The 19,795-nt window shown below is 46.3% G+C and overlaps 5 protein-coding genes and 1 pseudogene across 5 annotated transcripts; 2 read left to right on the top strand and 4 right to left on the bottom strand.

Moving 5' to 3' along the window:
- Positions 1-1,505: 1,505 nt before the first annotated feature.
- On the top strand, positions 1,506-1,886 carry LOC117364988 (annotated as a pseudogene).
- A 2,035-nt stretch (positions 1,887-3,921) lies between these two features.
- Positions 3,922-4,313, bottom strand: LOC117364990 (histone H4). Its single transcript, XM_033954764.1, has one exon. The coding sequence runs from the start codon at positions 4,286-4,288 to the stop codon at positions 3,977-3,979; it is 312 nt and encodes a 103-aa protein (XP_033810655.1). The 5' UTR covers positions 4,289-4,313; the 3' UTR covers positions 3,922-3,976.
- A 1,156-nt stretch (positions 4,314-5,469) lies between these two features.
- Positions 5,470-6,237, bottom strand: LOC117364979 (histone H1.01-like). Its single transcript, XM_033954755.1, has one exon. The coding sequence runs from the start codon at positions 6,179-6,181 to the stop codon at positions 5,567-5,569; it is 615 nt and encodes a 204-aa protein (XP_033810646.1). The 5' UTR covers positions 6,182-6,237; the 3' UTR covers positions 5,470-5,566.
- A 10,322-nt stretch (positions 6,238-16,559) lies between these two features.
- On the bottom strand, positions 16,560-17,034 carry LOC117364984 (histone H2A type 1-like). The gene has a single exon (XM_033954759.1). It carries the CDS (start codon positions 16,993-16,995, stop codon positions 16,603-16,605), a length of 393 nt encoding a protein of 130 aa, XP_033810650.1. The 5' UTR covers positions 16,996-17,034; the 3' UTR covers positions 16,560-16,602.
- Positions 17,035-17,258: 224 nt separating this feature from the next.
- Positions 17,259-17,746, top strand: LOC117364986 (histone H2B 1.2-like). The gene has a single exon (XM_033954761.1). It carries the CDS (start codon positions 17,308-17,310, stop codon positions 17,686-17,688), a length of 381 nt encoding a protein of 126 aa, XP_033810652.1. The 5' UTR covers positions 17,259-17,307; the 3' UTR covers positions 17,689-17,746.
- An 825-nt stretch (positions 17,747-18,571) lies between these two features.
- On the bottom strand, positions 18,572-18,958 carry LOC117364993 (histone H4). The gene has a single exon (XM_033954766.1). The coding sequence runs from the start codon at positions 18,935-18,937 to the stop codon at positions 18,626-18,628; it is 312 nt and encodes a 103-aa protein (XP_033810657.1). The 5' UTR covers positions 18,938-18,958; the 3' UTR covers positions 18,572-18,625.
- Between the last annotated feature and the right edge of the window lie 837 nt (positions 18,959-19,795).

The raw sequence follows: 19,795 nt of genomic DNA, 5'->3' as shown, positions 1-19,795 counted from the left end.
GGCATTATGACTTCAGGTTTGCGGCTGACGAAGCTTCTATTGATACATCCCATCATTTGCCTTGCCTTGGATGAGGCCTTCTCTACTTGTTTGGCAGCCTTCATGTCTGCACTGATGATTACTCCCAAGTCTCGTTCTTCTGAAGTCATAGCTAGTGTTTCTCCATTTAAGGTGTAAGTTCTGCATGGATTATCACTGCCGAGATGCATGACCTTACATTTCTTAGCGTTGAAGCCCATCTGCCATGTCGAGGACCAGTTTTCCAATGTAAGCAGATCCTGCGTCATACTATCCTGCAGATTGCTTTCACTCACTATATTACATAGTTTGGCGTCATCGGCAAATAGTGTTACTTTACCCTGAAGCCCTCGGGTCAAGTCCCTTATGAATATGTTAAAAAGGAACGGGTCCAGGACTGAGCCCTGGGGCACTCCGCTAGTCACCTCCTATACTTTTGGCTCTGTCATGTCTTTTTCTCGCTTTTCTTTGACATCTTTCTATTCCTAACAGGTAAGCCACTGAACACTTTGCCTCGTCTCCTTACAAGCTTGAGGTGTGCAGCGGTGATCAATGCCATCCCCGATCCCAAAAGCAAGGCTAGCTCACAGTTAACACACCCACTTCCATATTGTACATTTAAGTCTTGCCAAGTTTACAACTAGTATTTACAAAACAAAAACGGGTTCATTCAGCAAACTGGCTCTTTACACGATAAGAGTGGGTGGCTCTGAAAAGAGCCTTTGGGTTTCTGGTTGACGTCCTCTCAATGGGACAGCTTTATTTGCCTTTGGCCGCTTTGTGGCTCTCGGTAATCTTGGGCAGTAGCACAGCCTGGATGTTAGGCAGGACGCCGCCCTGCGCGATGGTGACTTTCCCCAGCAGCTTATTCAGTTCTTCATCGTTGCGGATGGCCAGCTGCAAGTGCCTGGGGATGATCCGAGTCTTCTTGTTATCGCACACGGCATTGCCGGCCAGCTCTAAGATCTCAGCGGTCAGATACTCCAGCACCGCTGCCAGATAGACCGGGTCGCCGGCACCCACCCGCTCAGCATAGTTGCCCTTCCTCAGCAGCCTGTGCACGCGCCCTACGGGAAACTGCAGCCCTGCTCAGGACGAGCGAGTCTTGGCTTTAGCTCGAGCCTTCCCTCCTTGTTTGCAGCGGCCACACATTTTCCTTTCAAAATGGTTTTGTGAGAACAAAAGAATTTCAATCTCTTCAGTCCCGGAACTTTTATACGTTCCTAAAGCTTCACTACCTCGTTTTTGATTGGATAAACGAGTTCAGCCCCGCCTATGAGGCTAATTATCATCCAAGGTTTGCTCGCGGTCCAATCCCACTCTAGAAAGTAACCCGAGTATATCGCCAACAGTTAGCTAGATCTAAAAGCAAGGAAAGGCGCGCAGCAACACAAATTTGCATAAGTATACTATAAATAAAGTCTTCCGCCATTCTTCAGCATACTCTGTTTGCTTACTTTTGGAAAGCACTTAGGAACTATACTGAGATGCCCGAGCCAGCCAAATCAGCTCCCGCAGCCAAGAAAGGCTCCAAGAAAGCGGTGAGCAAGACTCAGAAAAAAGATGGGAAAAAACGCAAGCGACAAAGGAAGGAGAGCTACGCTATCTATGTGTACAAGGTATTGAAGCAAGCTCATCCCAACACCGGCATTTCCTCCAAGGCTATGGGCATCATGAACTCCTTCGTGAGTGACATCTTTGAGCGCATCGCCTGAGAAGCCTCCCGCCTCGCTCATTACAACAAGCGCTCCACCATCACCTCCAGGGAGATCCAGACCGCAGTGCGCCTCCTGCTGCCCGGTGAACTGGCCAAGCACGCCGTGTCCGAGGGCACCAAGGCAGTCACCAAGTACACTAGCTCCAAGTAATTGCGAGCTTAGCCTACAGCTCTACAAACCGAACCCAAAGGCTCTTTTCAGAGCCATCAAAGTAGTATAAGGCAAGAGAACAGATTAACCACTATTAACAAGATCCCCAAAAGGTTAATCTACCGAAAACTATAGACCATTAAATATAATGGTAGTTTTACAAATGAAGGAAAGATCTCAGAGTTGCCACTCCCAGGATAATATTGTTATTGTCCAGAAGGGAATTGTGGCTTGTGGTATCTTTCATTGATCAACCTTCATTGTTAATATGTAATAATATAATTATTCTTTAAATCTACTTTAAAAATTATTAAATGCTACCACTCTAAACTATTTTCTCATTTTCTTTATGGAGTATTTATCCTATATATTTTTTCTTAATTTTTTCTTATTTTTTTGTGCAAAAATGCAAATATTTCCTGAAGTGACTAGTGCAAATCTAGCTTAATATAAGGCAAACGGGTTATATCACAACAACAGCCCGGATTGCTATGTGATATAACCCGTTTGCCTTATATTACCCTGAGGAAGCCGCTCGAGTGCGGCGAAACGGGTTCCCGTTGGTTGGGATACACGGGTTTCTTACGGCTAGATGAATGTGCCGTTTTTCTGATACATCATGTTTAACAGATAAGTGCCAGTTTTAGGCCTCTCTCATGATGCTTTATCTTTGCTATTTTGCACAGCATATTTAGATAAATAAGCTAGATTTGCACTAGTCACTTCAGGAAATATTTGCATTTTTGCACAAAAAATAAGAAAAAATTAAGAAAAAATATATAGGATAAATACTCCCTAAAGAAAATGAGAAAATAGTTTAGAGTGGTAGCATTTAATAATTTTTAAAGTAGATTTAAAGAATAATTATATTATTACATATTAACAATGAAGGTTGATCAATGAAAGATACAAGCCACAATTCCCTTCTGGACAATAACAATATTATCCTGAGAGTGGCAACTCTGAGATCTTTCCTTCATTTGTAAAACTACCATTATATTTAATGGTCTATAGTTTTCGGTAGATTAACCTTTTGGGGATCTTTTCAGAGCCACCCATGTGCTACACATAAAGAGATGGATTTCTAGCTTATAGAGCTTCTCTTCAAAGTTCTGAGCGGTGTTTTCCTTTTCTCCTAGATGCCATGTTTCTTTTTCCCTCCCCTGTTTTTAAAACCTCGTTGCTGCTAGCCCCAATGTCCCGCATACCCTAAATAAGATAGCATAAAACATCCAGGAGCGCGCCTCCCCAGGAAGAGGTAAAACGCGGATTTCAGCCGCATGTCCTTAAAAATGTTCCGTTATTAAAAATTGTTTCAGGTTTCATGTCTGCATGCCCCTTATTCCAGCGCTGTAACTGTTGCCGTTTCTAACAATAAGGAAACACTTCAGCCAAGGGAGGTCCGGGCATGAAAAAGTATTTTTGCATGGTTCAACCTGGTCTTGAACCCAAATCAGCAGTGCCCAAGACAACTACTCTGCCACTTTTAGTCTCAGCATAGGGAGGGTGAAGCACTAGGGTCCATCTGAATCATGACCTACTAGTCATTAAGCCCATTACATTAACGGGTGCTAGAATACTGTTCACCCTCTATGTTGCCCCTTCCATTCACTGCCCTCTCTTCTCTTTCCATCCAGTGTCCGCCCCCTCTCTCTCTGTCCCATATGGCCTCTCTCCATCTCCTCTTTCCTTTTCCCTTGGTCTGGCATACCTTCCTCCTTCCCTCCATGCCCTGCCATCTGTTCTTCCCTCCAAGCCATTCTCTCCCCCTCTGCTCACTTTCCTCTTTCAACTACTTCACCGGGCAACAGCAGCATTCACAATTCATTGCTGTTGCTGGCTTCAGGTCTTCCTCTCTGGCCGGTCCTGTGTTCATGAGTGGAATGAGGGGCTAAAATGCAGTCCTGAAAGCATGAAATCTAAGTTGTGAATTAACATATTTAAGAAGGTGCGGTTGAGATCCCCGTGTCTAAGACAATTAGTTACAACAGATAGCTAAAAGGACACAGATTACAGCTCTGTTCTTGAAAGCGTGGGTGGCTCTTAAAAGAGCCTTTTGGTTTTGTGAACTGAAAAGTCAATGACACTCTTTAACCTCCAAAGCCGTACAGAGTGCGGCCCTGGCGTTTCAAGGCATATACCACATCCATAGCGGTTACGGTCTTTCGCTTGGCGTGCTCGGTGTAGGTGACGGCATCTCGGATGACATTCTCTAGGAAAACCTTCAGCACCCCACGAGTCTCTTCATAGATGAGGCCAGAAATACGCTTTACGCCACCTCTGCGCGCCAGGCGTCGGATTGCAGGCTTCGTGATGCCCTGGATGTTATCGCGCAGAACCTTCCTGTGCCGCTTAGCGCCCCCTTTACCCAGACCCTTTCCGCCTTTGCCACGTCCTGACATCTCGATCTAATAAAACTGAAAACACTCCAGTGACAAATCCGTTTATAAACATCCTTTAATATACAAGAGGAACCGACCTGAAGGAGAACTGAGTTTTCTCCAAACGCGGGAAAATCAAGGTACAATAAATGCCTCCATCAATCACCAACGACCATTGTTCTCGCAGAGAGAAAAGGACCAATCCCGGCAAAGGGCGGGCTTTTCATTTAGCGGAGGACAAGGCACAGCCTATAAAAGGAGGCGAGCAAGAGAGTTGATTTCTATCGTTATTTTTTTTTCTATGGTATAAGAAGAAAGGAGTTGTGTGTTCGATATGGCACGTACGAAGCAGACCGCCCGTAAGTCCACCGGAGGAAAAGCTCCTCGCAAGCAGCTAGCGACCAAGGCTGCCCGCAAAAGCGCCCCAGCCACAGGGGGTGTGAAGAAACCTCATCGCTACCGACCGGGCACTGTAGCGCTTAGAGAAATCCGCCGCTATCAGAAGTCCACCGAGCTGCTTATTCGCAAGCTGCCCTTCCAACGCCTGGTGCGAGAGATCGCGCAAGATTTCAAGACCGACTTGCGCTTCCAGAGCTCGGCTGTCATGGCCCTGCAGGAGGCTAGCGAGGCTTATCTGGTGGGGCTCTTCGAGGACACCAATCTCTGCGCTATCCACGCCAAGAGAGTCACCATCATGCCCAAAGATATCCAACTGGCCCGCCGCATTCGTGGGGAGAGGGCTTAGAAAGCGCCCTTGGTCAACAGGCATTTAACCCAAAGGCTCTTTTAAGAGCCACCAAATTCCCACGTGAAAGGGCTTAAATGAGTCTGTTTGTGGTGTAGTGAAGACAGCAGTTAGTGCTTGACACCTACTGCAAAAGGTTTACTCTAAACGGCTTCTAATAAAACACAATAAAATACTGCTCTCATGACTTCAGCTGTTCTCACGCATGGCTACTGGCCTGGAGCAAAGGGATGCCTTGCCCCAACGTCTAGTGTCCACTGGGTTAATCATATATCAAACGGGCTGAATTAATGTGTGCGGGGGTAGTTTTTCTATGAAGTAGAGGATAAAACACTTTCTTGGAAATTATTGCAGAACAAATAGGCTGAATTACTGACCCATCTTTTCTATGTAAATTATTGCAGAACAAATAGGCTGAATTACTGACCCATCTTTTCTATGTACTGTACCAGAGAATATTTTCTTTGAAACCATTTGCTCTTTCATTGATGTGTGAGGTGGCTCTGAAAAGAGCCTTTGGGTTTAATAAGCGTCGCCGGTTGTCGAGCAGAGCTTCACTTTTTCTTTGCGGCTTTTGCTGCCTTGGGCTTGGCAGCCTTGGCCGGGCTTTTCTTCACCTTCGCTTTCACCGCTTTGGCTTTAGCCGGGCTCTTCGCCGCTTTCTTGGCTTTAACCGCTTTGGCCTTTTTGGGGCTCTTGGCTGCTTTCTTGGTGGCGGTTGCCGACGGCTTCTTGGCCCTCTTCGGACTCTTTTTCACTCCGGCCCCTGCCGCCTTTTTCGCTTTCTTCACTGCCGCTTTCTTGCTTTTCGGAGGGCTCTTCTTCTTCGCCTCCGGCTGCTTCTTGTTCAGCTTGAAAGAGCCCGAAGCTCCGCTGCCCTTAGTCTGCAGCAGGCTGCCTTTACTCACCAGACTCTTGACGGCTAGCTTCACGCGACTGTTGTTCCTCTCTACATCGTAGCCGGCTGCCGCCAGAGCCTTCTTCAGGCCAGCCAAGGACACGCCGTTGCGCTCCTTTGAAGCCGAGACCGCCTGCACGATCAGCTCGGAGACGCTGGGGCCCGATGCCTTGCGCGCTTTCGCCGCTCCCGCCGGCTTCTTCGCCTTCTTCTTGGCCGCGCCTGGAGCAGGAGGCGGCGCAGCTGCTGCTGCTGGAGCGGTTTCGGCCATGCTCTGCTGTGTCGCACTCGCACCAAAGCCAAAAATTAAACCGATGAAGTTGCTTCTCGGCCCCAGCCGCTCCCACTATTTATAGCAGATGCTGCCCACTGATTGGCTGCGGGCTCAGCGCCTGCCTGCTTCAGACCAAGGCTCCTCTCCCCTTGTGTTTCTGAAGCCCTCTCAATTAACTTTTTATACTCAAATAACATTCGTTTGCACAATTATTCTCGTTCGGATCAGTAAAGAAGAGTTCATAGTTTGCCCTAAACTCGGTGTTTGCTTCTCATGCATATTAATAAAGTCTAAAAGAACCCTTCCATTGCTTCTTTCGGTCTTTCCCACCTTCCAAAGAGGTGCAACTGTTTTCTATTTGTTAAAATAATATCGCTGTCAGAATTTACATGGGCAGAAATTCCCTGCAACAGTTTTTAAGGAGGTGTAATACTGCTTTGTTCACAAATCAGCCTTTCCTCTTGGAAAATACTGACCGAGAACCCAAATCTAATGGGAAAGAAATAACACACACCATTCAGCACTGTCCTAAGTATCTACCACAGTTAGTCTATTCTCTTATGCAATAAAAACAAAAAATCTTTGGATTATAATTGATAATCTCAATATATTAAAGCTGAGGTATGAAAGAGGTTTAACAAAGAACAGTTTGGCAATCAGTTAATTAAGAGTTTGATACTAGCATACCTGTCTATTTTGTATTGGAGAGTCCCTGACAAGTGGTGTGGTAAGGGGAGGTTTCGTACTGGGCGATGTCTTGTTGAGGACGCAAATACCCGTCACTCCTGGACTCACGCATAGGAAGTGACATCAGAGGAAGAGCTGATGTTGGCGCAACAGCAGCTTGGAGGTTACAGCTCATACCAGGAATGTTACAGAGGTATAGGGGAAGGAAAGTGGCAGAAGGGAGTGGGGTAGGAGCATGTGTAGGCAAAGGAGTGGCACCGCTGCTCTGATGTCCCTCACCTTCGCTCAGGGCCGGATTAAAGGATAGGCCCAGTGGCACGGGCCTAGGGCCCGAAATGATCAATGGGGACCGCTGGTGCCATGCTTTAGGGTCTCACCCTTGCTGGATTCACCGGAGGCAGCAGTAGCGTCGTCATTGTCTCAGCCCATCCCAACATGACCCGACCCTTCCTCTCTCCATTTGCGAGACTCTAAACAGCACCGCAGTACTCTAAGCAGGCTGCTTGGCGGTTTGTCCTGCCAGTGATTCCCTCTGGCGCATCACTGTGTACTTTTGTGCCTAGGGGCCCTCAAAGTATTAATCCTGTCCTGCCTCCACTATGTCATTGTCCCTGAGTTTATTCTTCTAAATGCTGGTTGTGCCTACTACTATACTCCTTCTTTTCTTTTTCCTTAAAGTACCAAAGGTCAAGAAAGGGGAAAAAAATAGGCTGGGTCTTGACGGGTAATGATGCCTGATTTCAAGTTCTTTTTTTATTTTTTGGCAAATAACTTAGGGGTATATTTTTACTAAGCTGTATTAAGCACTAAAAAGCATGCTTACAGAAGGATAAAAACCAATAAAATAGGGCAAGCTCAAAAAACATACGGTAGTTTTTTTATATTTGTTGTGGCCTATCCACATGCTAAAGAATAGAAAATTGCTTTTGGCTTTAGGGGAGGATATTAGGTATACGCAGATCTTGTTTTGTTTTGTTTTTTAATTGGCAATGTTTATTGAAAAACTAAAACCAAAATACAACAAAACACAGCAAGTCAATGTGATGACAAGATACACAGGAGTACAGTAGTTCTTCAATACCCCTTGCATAGATCAAACAATGAGTGGTCCCAACCCCTCCCCTCACCCAAACCTCAAACTGCATGAAGTTCCCTCCAGTGGTCAAATCTATCCCATATTCCAGTAAATACCTCCATTTTATGGTTCTTTCGAGCAGTGAGAAACTACAGTGCATACCAAGTATTCAGTTTTTGAAGCAAAATAGAACAGACTGGGGAGTGCGTTTGCTTCCATACCGCAGCAGCAGTCAATAGTAATTTACTAAATGTCTCTTCCTCCACCTCAAAGTCCGCAGGAAATAGGAGTACAAGCACCAAAGTGGTCAAATATTCAACCCATCTGTTCAATATGGACGAGAGAAGGTCTAAAATATGTATCCAAAATACGCTCCCAATAGCCATTCACACATCAAAATAACACACACACAGGTAGGTATTCCTTAAGCTCAACAATGAAATACTCTTACGGCTAAAACAATCAAGCAAATCCATCCAATTTCCATAGTCACTCAAAATGATCCACACCATTTTTCCCTTCAAAACAAACCCCAAGACCAAGAAGAAAAAAAACAAACTTGAAACCAACTCTTACCGCTCTACCTCATTGCTATCAAAAATGGAACAATGCAATGTTCTGTGTCCGGAAACAGGAATCACAATGCATGGGTAACAGCACACCCAGGAAAGGTCAGCTCTTTCTCAACCATTGCTGGGGCTACTCCCTTCTCCAGCTCTGGATGATCTCCCACCTTGCTGAAAATGGAATCCAGGCAATAGTTGCTGTCCTGTAGGAGCACCCTTCAAAATGCCTGGCTCATCCACGATCTCGATACCCTTCATCAGCAGCAACAACTTGGCCTCAGATAGAGGATAATCTCCTTTTGGACTCTGTTGATAGTGATCAGTATCCTGAGCGAAAAGGTCCATCTATAGCGGATGTTAGTTTTAGAGAGAGCTCAGGTAACCGCTCTGAAAGAGCAACACTTCTGCAAAGTGCTGAACGCATAGTCCTGGTAAAGCTCACTCGACACTCGTGTCAGGTGATGGTCTCCAGCTCTCTAGCACAGCACAAAATGCACACTTTTAAGGTGAAACTCTGGAGGCACACTACTATGCCTCTAGAGTGGTGAGGGTTGCGGGAACCCAACAAGTGATGGGCCCGCTCAATGCCATGCTCGAGGTCTTCCATATTCAAGAGGAAACTACACAGGCCAGTGACCACCTCTCTGGCATCTCCAAAAGCACTAGTATCAGGCACCTCTCACATCTGGAAGTTATTCCTTCTAGCTCTGTTTTCCAAATCCTCCATTTTAGTGACCAATTCAAACAGTTCAGCCCGCACATTAAGAACATAAGAATTGCCACTGCTGGGTCAGACCAGTGGTCCATCATGCCCAGCAGTCCGCTCATGCGGTGGCCCTCAGGTCAAAGACCAGTACTCTAAATGAGTCCAGCCTCAACTGCGCACGTTCCAGTTTAGCACGAACTTGTCCAACTTTGTCTTGAAACCCTGGAGTGTGTTTTCCCCTATAACAGACTCCGGAAGAGCATTCCTGTTTTCCACCACTCTCTGGGTGAAGAAGAATTTCCTTACGTTTGTACGGAATCTATCCCCTTTTAACTTTAGAGAGTGCTCTCTCGTTCTCCCTACCTTAGAGAGGGTGAATAGTCTGTCTTCATCTACTAAATCTATTCTCTTCAGTATTTTGAATGTTTTGATCAAGTCCTCTCTCAGTCTCCTCTTTTCAAGGGAGAAGAGGCCCAGTTTCTCCAGTCTCTCACTGTACGGAAACTCCTCCAGTCCCTTAATCATTTTAGCGCTCTTCTCTGGACCATTTCGAGTAGTACAATGTCCTTTTTCGTGTACGGCGACCACTGCTGGACGCAGTACTCCAGATGAGGGCACGCCATGGCCCAGCACAGCGGCATGATAACCCTCTCCGATCTGTTCGTTATCCCCTTCTTAATCATTCCTAGCATTCTGTTCGCCCTTTTTACCTCCGCTGCGCATTGTGCAGACGGCTTTATTGACTTGTCGATCAGAACTCCCAAGTCTCTTTCCTGGGAGGTATCTCCAAGTATTGCCCCGGACATCCTGTATTCATGCATGAGATTTTTGTTACCGACATGCATCACTTTACACTTATCTACGATGAACCTCATTTGCCATGTCGATGCCCATTTCTCAAACTTGATTATGTCACGTTGCAGATCTTCACAATCGTCCTTTGTCTTCACTACTCTGAATAACTTTGTATCGTCCGCAAATTTAATTACCTCATTCGTTGTACCAATGTCCAGATCATTTATAAAGACCCGGTGAGTGTTACCCACGTGTAACCCGCCAAAATATGGAGGAAAAAACCTGGTCACCGTGGGTACAGGGACAAGGCCATTCACAGCATCGTGGAGCGGTGAATGGCCTTGTCCACAAAGTAAAGTATCTGCCATGTTGTTTCCCTTCCCAGACATCCTCGCTATCGCTGCACTCGCTCTTTTTCACCAGTGGCAAAAAAAATCAAACAAGCAGCCCATCCGGGCATCACTTCCCTTAACCTAGCCATATCCAGACGTTCTTCTCACCTTTGCGGGCACTCTTCATAGTTTTCTCTTTCTGAGAGCACCAGAAGCCTGAAACCATAACCGAGTTCTGTTAGCCAAAAGATTGGGCACTAGAAGCAAGAAACCATAAGCGAGTGCTGTTAGCCAACAGATTAAATAAAAACAAAACAAGCAGCTTGTGTTGCTAGCCTGTGCTCATCTAATCAGTGCATCCTGAGTGAGCGATTCCGTCGTCTTTTTCTCCTCCTCACTATTGCTTCCTGAGTGCACATCTCATAAACTGTGTGCCCATCGTAGAAGTGCAAGTTGCAAGAATGGCCCCTAAGAAGAAGCAGCATGAAAAGGAAGGCAATAAGAAGGAGATGATTACAGTGGCAGTTAAGAAGGAAATCTTCCAGAAACATGAACAAGGTATGCGAGTTGCCGACGTTGCAAGTTGTTATAATAAACCTACATCAACCATTTGCACAATATTAAAAAATAAAGAAACATTAAGAAGGCTAGATGCAGCAAAAGGAGTCACGAGAGTATCAAAGCAAAAGCCACGAGTTCTGGAAGATGTAGAAAAGATACTTCTCCTATGGATTAATGAGAAGCAACTCGCAGGTGATACTGTGAGCGAGAGCATTATCTGTGAGAAGGCAAAGGCATTGCACACCGACCTTGTAAGGAAACTGCCAGGTACGTCAACAGACAATGAAGAAGGCTTCAAGGCGAGCAGGGGATGGTTTGATAACTTTAAGAGGAGAAATGGCATCCGTGAGGTAAGGAGAGGCTGCAAGTTTGGATGCTCGGGCAAGTTGCCGCAGCAAGTTTTTAACTGCGATGAAACGGGCTTTTTTGGAAAAAGATGCTTAGGAGGACCTACATTACAGCAGAAGAGAATGCAATGCCCAGTCACAAGCCCATGAAAGACCGTCTCACCCTCTTGTTCTGTGCTTATGTAAGTGGGGATCTCAAAGTCAAGCCCTTGCTTATGTATCATTCTAAGAATCCATGAGCCTTCAAGAAATGCAAGATGCGGAAAAGCCAGTTAAACGTTGTGTGAAGGTCCAACGGCAGGGCTTGGGTCACTCGGATCATGTTCATTGAGTGGGTCAATGAAATCTTTGGTTCTGCAGTGAAGAAATGCCTTTTAGAAAAGAATCTGCCACTCAAAGTCTTGCTAATTATGGATAATGCTCCTGCTCATCCTCCAGGCCTAGAGGATGACTTACTGGAGATATTCCAGTTCATTATGGTCAAGTTCCTTCTTCCAAATACAATTCCACTAATCCAGCCCATGAACCAGCAGGTCATTTCAAACTTCTAAAAACTTTACACCAAAGCATTCTTTCAGCGATGCTTTGAGGTAACTGATGGAACAAATCTTACCCTCCAAGAGTTTTGGAAAAATCATTTTCACATTGTTAACTGCCTCAAGATCATCGATAAAGCTTGGGATGGGGTCACCAAGAGAACCCTCAATTCTGCTTGGAGAAAACTCTGGTCTGATTGCGTTCTTGACTATGGCTTGGAGAGGTTTGTTCAAGAACATGAGACTCCGCTTGTCAATGAGATTGTGTCCTTTGGGACGACCATGAGACTGGAGATGAATGAGGATGACATCCAGGAGCTGGTGGAAGAACATGGCCAGGAGCTAACCACCAATGAACTGATGGATCTGCATTGTGCGCAACAACAAGAGGTGAAGGAGGAGATCTCATCTGAGGAGGAGGATAACAAAACGGAGGAATCTCTCACTTCAAATGAGATTAGGGAGATATTTAAAATGTGAGAAAAAGTGCAAAATTTTGTAGAAAAGTACCACCCAAATAAGGCTGTAGCAGTGCGAGCGATGAATCTGTTTAACGACAATGCATTGTCACATTTCTGAGAAATCCTCAAAAGGAGGCAGAAGCAACTATCACTGGATAGGTTCCTTGTTAAAGTCTCACAGAAAGAAACAGATTCCACTGAGCCAACAGATAGCAATGATTAAGTTGTCCTACACAATAACCCTCATCCTCTCCTCTCCTGCCTCACACCAGCCACGATTTGTGCCATCTCATCAGGGCCTCCATTGTGCCTATCAGTGCATTTTGTGTGCCCATCTCATCAGTGCCTCCTGTGTGTCCATCTTAGAAGCAGAAGCAGCATGAAAAAGGTGGCGGTAAGAAGGAAATGAATATTTTTACTTTAAACAGTACAGTTTAGTACAAAGTTTTTGGGATGTGGAACAAATCATTCGAGTCTACATTATTTCCTATGGGGAAGCTCGCTTTGATATAAGAGCGCTTTGGATTGAGAGCATGCTTCTGTAACGAATTATGCTCTCAAAACAAGGTTCCACTGTATTACCAAGGAATTTCTTCCTTCGACTCAAAACCCTATTCCCCACAGCCCACCTCTCATAACCCCGGCAGCAGCCGCTAACTGTAACCCCTACCCTAGCATCCCATACTTAATCCTAAAAAAAATATCTCTCAAAATAACAAAAATGTGCCTAAAGGTGACTTTGTTGTGCCTCTTTGAAATACCAGCATCTTTACAAAACAATATTTCAAATAATCAGTTCACAGTCATATAAACATGACGGCAGATAAAGGCCCAAATGGCCTATTCAGTGTGTCCATCGGCAGCATCCACTACCCTCTGTCGCCTTCCAATTAACCAGTTCCTGATCCAGTCCATTGTTTTTGGGGCCATAGCAAGTGTACTCAGTTTATTAAATGCCTGTGTGGAGCACTGTCAAAGGCTTTACTAAATTCCAAATACGCCACTATTGAAGTGGTTTTATGTACAAGTTCTGGTGGAATTCTGCGAAACTGTGCAGAATTTTGCACAATTCTTCCAAACTGCCACATCTCTTCCTTCTCCCTACATAGGCCTGGCCTCATTCCCTCCTTTTGACCTCCCCCCTCCTTCATGAAACAGCAGTGGTGGGACCCGGCTGACAGAGGCACAAAATTATCAAAATGTTTACGCAGAATTCCGCCAGGAGTTACTTAGATACTATAATTGCACAAATCTGCATAGCTTGGACTTCCCTCATACACTTCCACACACATTTGCCCCATATTCCTTGCCGTTACCTCACCCATACGTTGACATCATTAAATCCTTCTGCCAAACTGCTCTCTTCTCCCCCCCACTCCAGCAGCAGATGAATGAATAAATAAACATATTTTACAAACTTTGAAAAGTAGGCCTTTTATCCTGCCATCCTGAGTGAGCGGCAAAGGCAATAATAGAGGGCCAGCAATCAGAGTAGAAGGGTTGACCTGAAAGAGAACAACATGGAGAAGGAGGAAGGCACAAATATGATTAACCACTGCAGCCTTTAGGAATATCGTGGTGCTAATTGTTTACTTCTTGTCTGTATTTTTCATACTCTGTTATTTCCTTGAAAATATTTAATGAAGGTCAGTTTGCTTTCTATTCTAAATGTCAATCTGGGATCAAATGACCTAACTTTTGCTTGCACACACTCTCTTTTTATACATCTATAATAATAAAATGCTAGCCACGCATGCGCACTCTCACCGCGTGTTCCCTGATATCTGATCTGTCGCACTGTGCCAGCGAGAGTGCGCATACGCGCATACTACGTCACCAGGATCGACTCCACAAGCCGGGACCGCAGCCAGCCGCTGATCGCCTCCACAGCGCGGAATTACTTCTATGGTCTTCATCGCCGGTCCTAAAAGAGAGACCCGAATCGTAAAAAAGAGAAACGGAGCGAGTGTGACCGGGAGGAAGATGCTCGCAGAACGTTTCTCCGGTAGTTTTAGTGCCCTTTCTTTCGTCGGGGCCGGGGGGGGGCGGCCGTCGAAGAAACGAGATGAAGCGGGCGCGCTTTCCTTGACTACGCGGCTCGCGGCTCTATCCTTCCATCAATGGCGCCGAAGCCCTGGGTCGAGGATAGCCCCGTGCATGTGCGCGTCCGACCCTTGCTGCCCAAGGAGGTACTGCACGGCCACCAGTCGTGCCTGCGGGCGGACCCCCTGGGGCCGGCGGGTTGAGCCTACCATCCAACCCTCCCACTGCGAGACAAACACAAACCTCCGGCCTGCAGCAGCTACACAGCTGCCAATTGCCTCCACAAGCCTGCGAGGGGAGGAGGGAGAGGGCTGGGGCTGTCCCGCTGGCAGCATGGCCCCGATCCCCTTGCGCCCGCTCTCCGCCCCACTGACGAGCTCTGGAGCGAAGAAGCCACGGTCCGGCATGGCCCGCTGAGAGGGAGAGCGGCGCTGGCACCGGGGATGGAGGGGGGGATACACACGAGAGCTCTGCCGCCAGCTCAGCTCGGCCGCTCCGTCTCTTCCGGGGCTAACAGCAGCAGCCCCCGAAGTTCCTCACCAGCCTGTCCCGCCCCCTCGAGAAGGGCTCCCGCAGTGTCCGCTCATGCTAACGACCAACCCCAGGTCTAGGCCGAGCAGCTGCCATCAGCGCTGCTGCTCGGAGGCCGCCGGGACAGAGCTGCGGGCCTGGAGCCGCTCGGCCCTCCTCGGCCACCCGTGAAGCATGAGCAAAGAACGGCCCGGCCTCGCTCCGACGAGGCAGGACATGGCACCGCCGGTTAGAGAGACAGAGAGACCACCCGCTTCACCCCCAGCATTCCATGATGTGTATGTATTGCCTGGGCTCGACTAGCACATTGAGTCACGCAGCACTAGAGTGTCACACGCTGTTAAAGTGAAATTCTGGCCTGGGCAGACATGTAACGAAGCACTCTTATGCTTCATGGGGGATCCGATCTGGGAAGGGAAGAAGAGAATTGGCTTGGGGGTAATAATGATGATGAGGTAAGGAAAGGGGGAGAGGAATAAGATGGGGAAAAAGGAAAAATAAATGAAGTAGGGGAAAGGAAAGATCAAGATAAAGGATCAGATAAGGAGAAATGAAGAAGCCTGGTAAGAAGAAGGGATGAGAAATTAGATGGTGAGGCTGAAGGAAAAGGCAGAAACGGAACTAGGAGACAACAATGGAAAACCTAGGAGGGGGAAAAATTGAATAGGATAGTGGAAGAAAACGGTCTGGTAAGAATATTAAAAGAATAGAGAGAGGCAACAGGAAATGCATTTTTAGAAGGAGAAAAGAATGTAATCGCAGAAAGCATGGGAGGAGAAGAAAGAATGGAAACTAAGAGTTGAACCCAGAAACAGAAACAAGAATGAAATAAAAACATAAAAAGATCAATTAAAGGGGTGCTGCTGGATAAGGTGAGCAGTGATGGGGTGGTGGAGGACACAGGGGAGGTAAAAGGAAGGGAGAAAGGGTGGTGGTGGACAGCCAAGGAAAAAAAAAGAAAGACAGAAATACAGAAAGCGGCTAAGGAGAGAGAAAAAGAAATAAAACCACACACACATATTCTAGCCCGTTAATGTAACGGGCTATAAGACGTGTGTATATATATATATATATATATATATATATATATATATATATATATATATATATATATATACACACTCCGATTCATGTGCGCTCTAGAAAACGATAAACCATCAATAAGTGCTTTAAAAAAAAAAGCTAACAGAAGTCTTTAAAAGAGTGTTCAGGACACAGCTCTCGTTGGCAAGGTTTGAAAAGCCCGCCCTGTGAAGTGATTGGTCGGGCCAAGAATTCCTTCCCTGCCTAGACCGGAAGAGAAGCCTTAACAAATCGCTCTTGCTATGGTGGTGTTCGTGGGAGGGAATTATTTTATTCCTAACCCTGTTTTCCCTGGACGGCTCAAAGCTGTCACCTACCCATTGTTACTTTCTTTTCTAAAACCCCATTGATATAGCTATCCTTTTGGCTGTGTCATGTTTTTTTCTCGCTTTTCTTTGACATCTTTCTACTGCTAACAGGTAAGATACTGCACACTTTGCCTCATTTACGTATAACCTTCAGGTGTGCCAAAACACTGCAGCGGTGATCAATGCCATCTCCGATCCCAGAAGCAAGGCTAGCTCAGTTAACACACCCACTCCCATATAGTACATTTAAGTCTTGCCAAGTTTACAACTAGTATTTACAAAACAAAACCGGGTTCATTCAGCAAACTGGCTCTTTACATGATAAGAGTGGGTGGCTCTGAAAAGAGCCTTTGGGTTTCTGGTTGACGTCCTCTCAACGGGACAGCTTTATTTGCCTTTGGCCCCTTTGTGGCTCTCGGTTTTCTTGGGCAGTAGCACAGCCTGGATGTTAGGCAGGACGCCGCCCTGCGCGATGGTGACTTTCCCCAGCAGCTTATTCAGTTCTTCATCGTTGCGGATGGCCAGCTGCAAGTGCCTAGGGATGATCCGAGTCTTCTTGTTATCGCGCGCGGCATTGCCGGCCAGCTCTAAGATCTCAGCGGTCAGATACTCCAGCACCGCTGCCAGATAGACCGGGGCGCCGGCACCCACCCGCTCAGCATAGTTGCCCTTCCTCAGCAGCCTGTGCACGCGCCCTACGGGAAACTGCAGCCCTGCTCGGGACGAGCGAGTCTTGGCTTTAGCTCGAGCCTTCCCTCCTTGTTTGCCGCGCCCAGACATTTTATTTTCAAATCGGCTTTCTGAGAATAAAAGAATCTCAATCGCTTCAGGCTCTGAAATTTTATACGTTCCTAAAGCTTCACTACCTCGTTTTTGATTGGATAAACCAGTTTAGCCCCGCCTATGAGGCTCGCGGACCAATCCCACTCTAGAATTTAAACCGAGGCTATCCCAACACTTAGCTAAGTCCAATAGTAAGGAAAGGCGCGCAGAAAAACGAATTTGCATAAACATACTATAAATAAAGCCATCGGCCTTTCTTCAGCATACTCTGTTTGCTTATTTTTCAAAGCGCTTAGGAAATATACCGAGATGCCCGAGCCGGCCAAATCAGCTCCTGCAGCCAAGAAAGGCTCCAAGAAAGCGGTGAGCAAGACTCCGAAAAAAGATGGTAGAAAATACAAGCGACGAAGGAAGGAAAGCTACGCTATTTATATCTATAAAGTGCTGAAGCAGGTTCATCCCGACACCGGCATTTCCTCCAAGGCTATGGGCATCATGAACTCCTTCGTGAGTGACATCTTTGAGCGCATCGCCGGAGAAGCCTCCCGCCTCGCTCATTACAACAAGCGCTCCACCATCACCTCCAGGGAGATCCAGACCGCAGTGCGCCTCCTGCTGCCCGGTGAACTGGCCAAACACGCCGTGTCCGAGGGCACCAAGGCAGTCACCAAGTACACCAGCTCCAAGTAATTGCGGGCTTAGCCTACAGCTCTACAAACCAAACCCAAAGGCTCTTTTCAGAGCCACCCACGTGCTACACATAAAGAGATGGATTTCTAGTTTATACAGCACTTCTCTTCAAAGTTCTGAGCGAGGTGTTTTCCTTTTCCCCTCACCTGTTTTTAAAACCTCGTTGTTGCTAGCCCCCATGTCCCGCATACCCTAAATAAGATAGCATAAAACACCCAAGAGCGCGTCTTCCCAGGAAGGGGTAAAACGCGGATCTCAGCCTCATATCCTTAAAAATGTTCATTTATTAATTATTTCAGGTTTCATGTCTGCATGCCCCTCATTCCAGCGCTGTAACTGTTGCAGTTTCTAACACTACGGGTGTGTGCTGACAGTCTTAAGAATAATAAATTTTAGAAAACGCTTCAGCTAAGGGAGGTCTGGGCATAAAAAAGTATTTTTGCCTGGTTCAACCTGGTCTTGAACCCAGATCAGCAGGGCCCAAGGCAGCTACCCTGCCACTTTTAGTCTCAGCATAAATGAGAAGCACTAGTGTCCATCAGAGCCTAAAAGTATCGAGACTAAAGAGTGATAAAACTTGATTATTTTACAAGCTAAGAAAGTAGCCTAGAGGTTAGGGCAGCTGTCTTGGGCCCTGCTGAAGTGTTTCCTCAAATTTATTAATAAGACTGTGAGTGCAGAGCGGTGGGTTAGAAAACGATACCATTTACAGAAATGGGAAGAGGGTCTAAAATGCGGTCCTGAAAGCATGAAATCTGAGCTGTGAATTAACATATTTAAGGAGGTACGGTTGAGATCTCCGTGGCTAAGACATTTGTTGCAAGAGATAGCAAAAAAAAAAAAAAAAGACACTGAGATTACAGCTCTGTTCTTGAAAGCGTAGGTGGCTCTTAAAAGAGCCTTTGGGTTTTGTGAACTGAAAAGTCGATGACACTCTTTAACCTCCAAAGCCGTACAGCGTGCGGCCCTGGCGTTTCAAGGCATATACCACATCCATAGCGGTTACGGTCTTTCGCTTGGCGTGCTCGGTGTAGGTGACGGCATCTCGGATGACATTCTCTAGGAAAACCTTCAGCACCCCACGAGTCTCTTCATAGATGAGACCAGAAATACGTTTTACGCCACCTCTGCGCGCCAGGCGTCGGATTGCAGGCTTCGTGATGCCCTGGATGTTATCGCGCAGAACCTTCCTGTGCCGCTTGGCGCCCCCTTTACCCAGACCTTTTCCGCCTTTGCCACGTCCAGACATCTCGTGCTAGCAAAGCTGAAAACACTAAAGTGATAAATCCGAAGACGAAGTGCTCTTAATATACAAGAGAGACCGACCTGAAGGAGAACTGAGTTTTCTGCAAACGCGGGAATATCAAGCTACAATGCATGATTCCAAATCTGTGTCCATTCTGCAAATTCTCCAAGATCGTATTCAAAAGACAGAGAACTGAACTGATCCTTTGCCTTGCTCCACACACATGTTGGCGTTGTTAAAGTGCTGTGAATGATATATAAATATGGAATATAAGCACCAATGGGGATATAAAGTATCATCTACCCTGCCCAGCTCAAACCTCCACTCACTCCCATCTTAAAGCTACTTTCCTTTTTCTTGAGTTCCCTTGGTTGGTTGGTTGGTTGGTTCTATCATAGCTGCTTTAAACTGAGTTATTGTCTCAGTATTTTCAGTGCATTGTCATTACACCATGTTCTGTATTAAGGATAAATGTGGAACAGAAATGAATAATACCATTCTAAATCAAATGAGCAGTCCATAGGGCAGGGGAAAAATGAGTAGTGATCTAAGGAAACTTGAAGAGAGAGCAAAATATAAGATTTTGTGTCAAAAAGGGGTAGGACTTTGTATATTGAGGTGCAGTACATGACATGGGAGTGAAGCAGAAATGTTGCACTTCAGAGCAGACAGGATAACCATGTCCAGTGACCCTGCTTCATCCTTATTCTGCAGCCATCTTAAATGCCACAAAATTTGAACTTTGTACGACAAAGGGAACAGTCTTATCGCCAAGCACTGCCTTCTCCGCAATCCTTTTCGCCTTCTATCACCTATGGGGCTCAGAGGCAGGATATTTGGGCCCGAGTAGCAGGGGAGAAG

The sequence above is a fragment of the Geotrypetes seraphini genome, chromosome 8 (genome assembly GCF_902459505.1).
Source record: "Geotrypetes seraphini chromosome 8, aGeoSer1.1, whole genome shotgun sequence".
Classification (NCBI taxonomy): Eukaryota; Metazoa; Chordata; class Amphibia; order Gymnophiona; family Dermophiidae; genus Geotrypetes; species Geotrypetes seraphini.
Note: the sequence above shows the minus strand (reverse complement) of the source record. Positions and strands in the feature narration are given on the sequence as shown.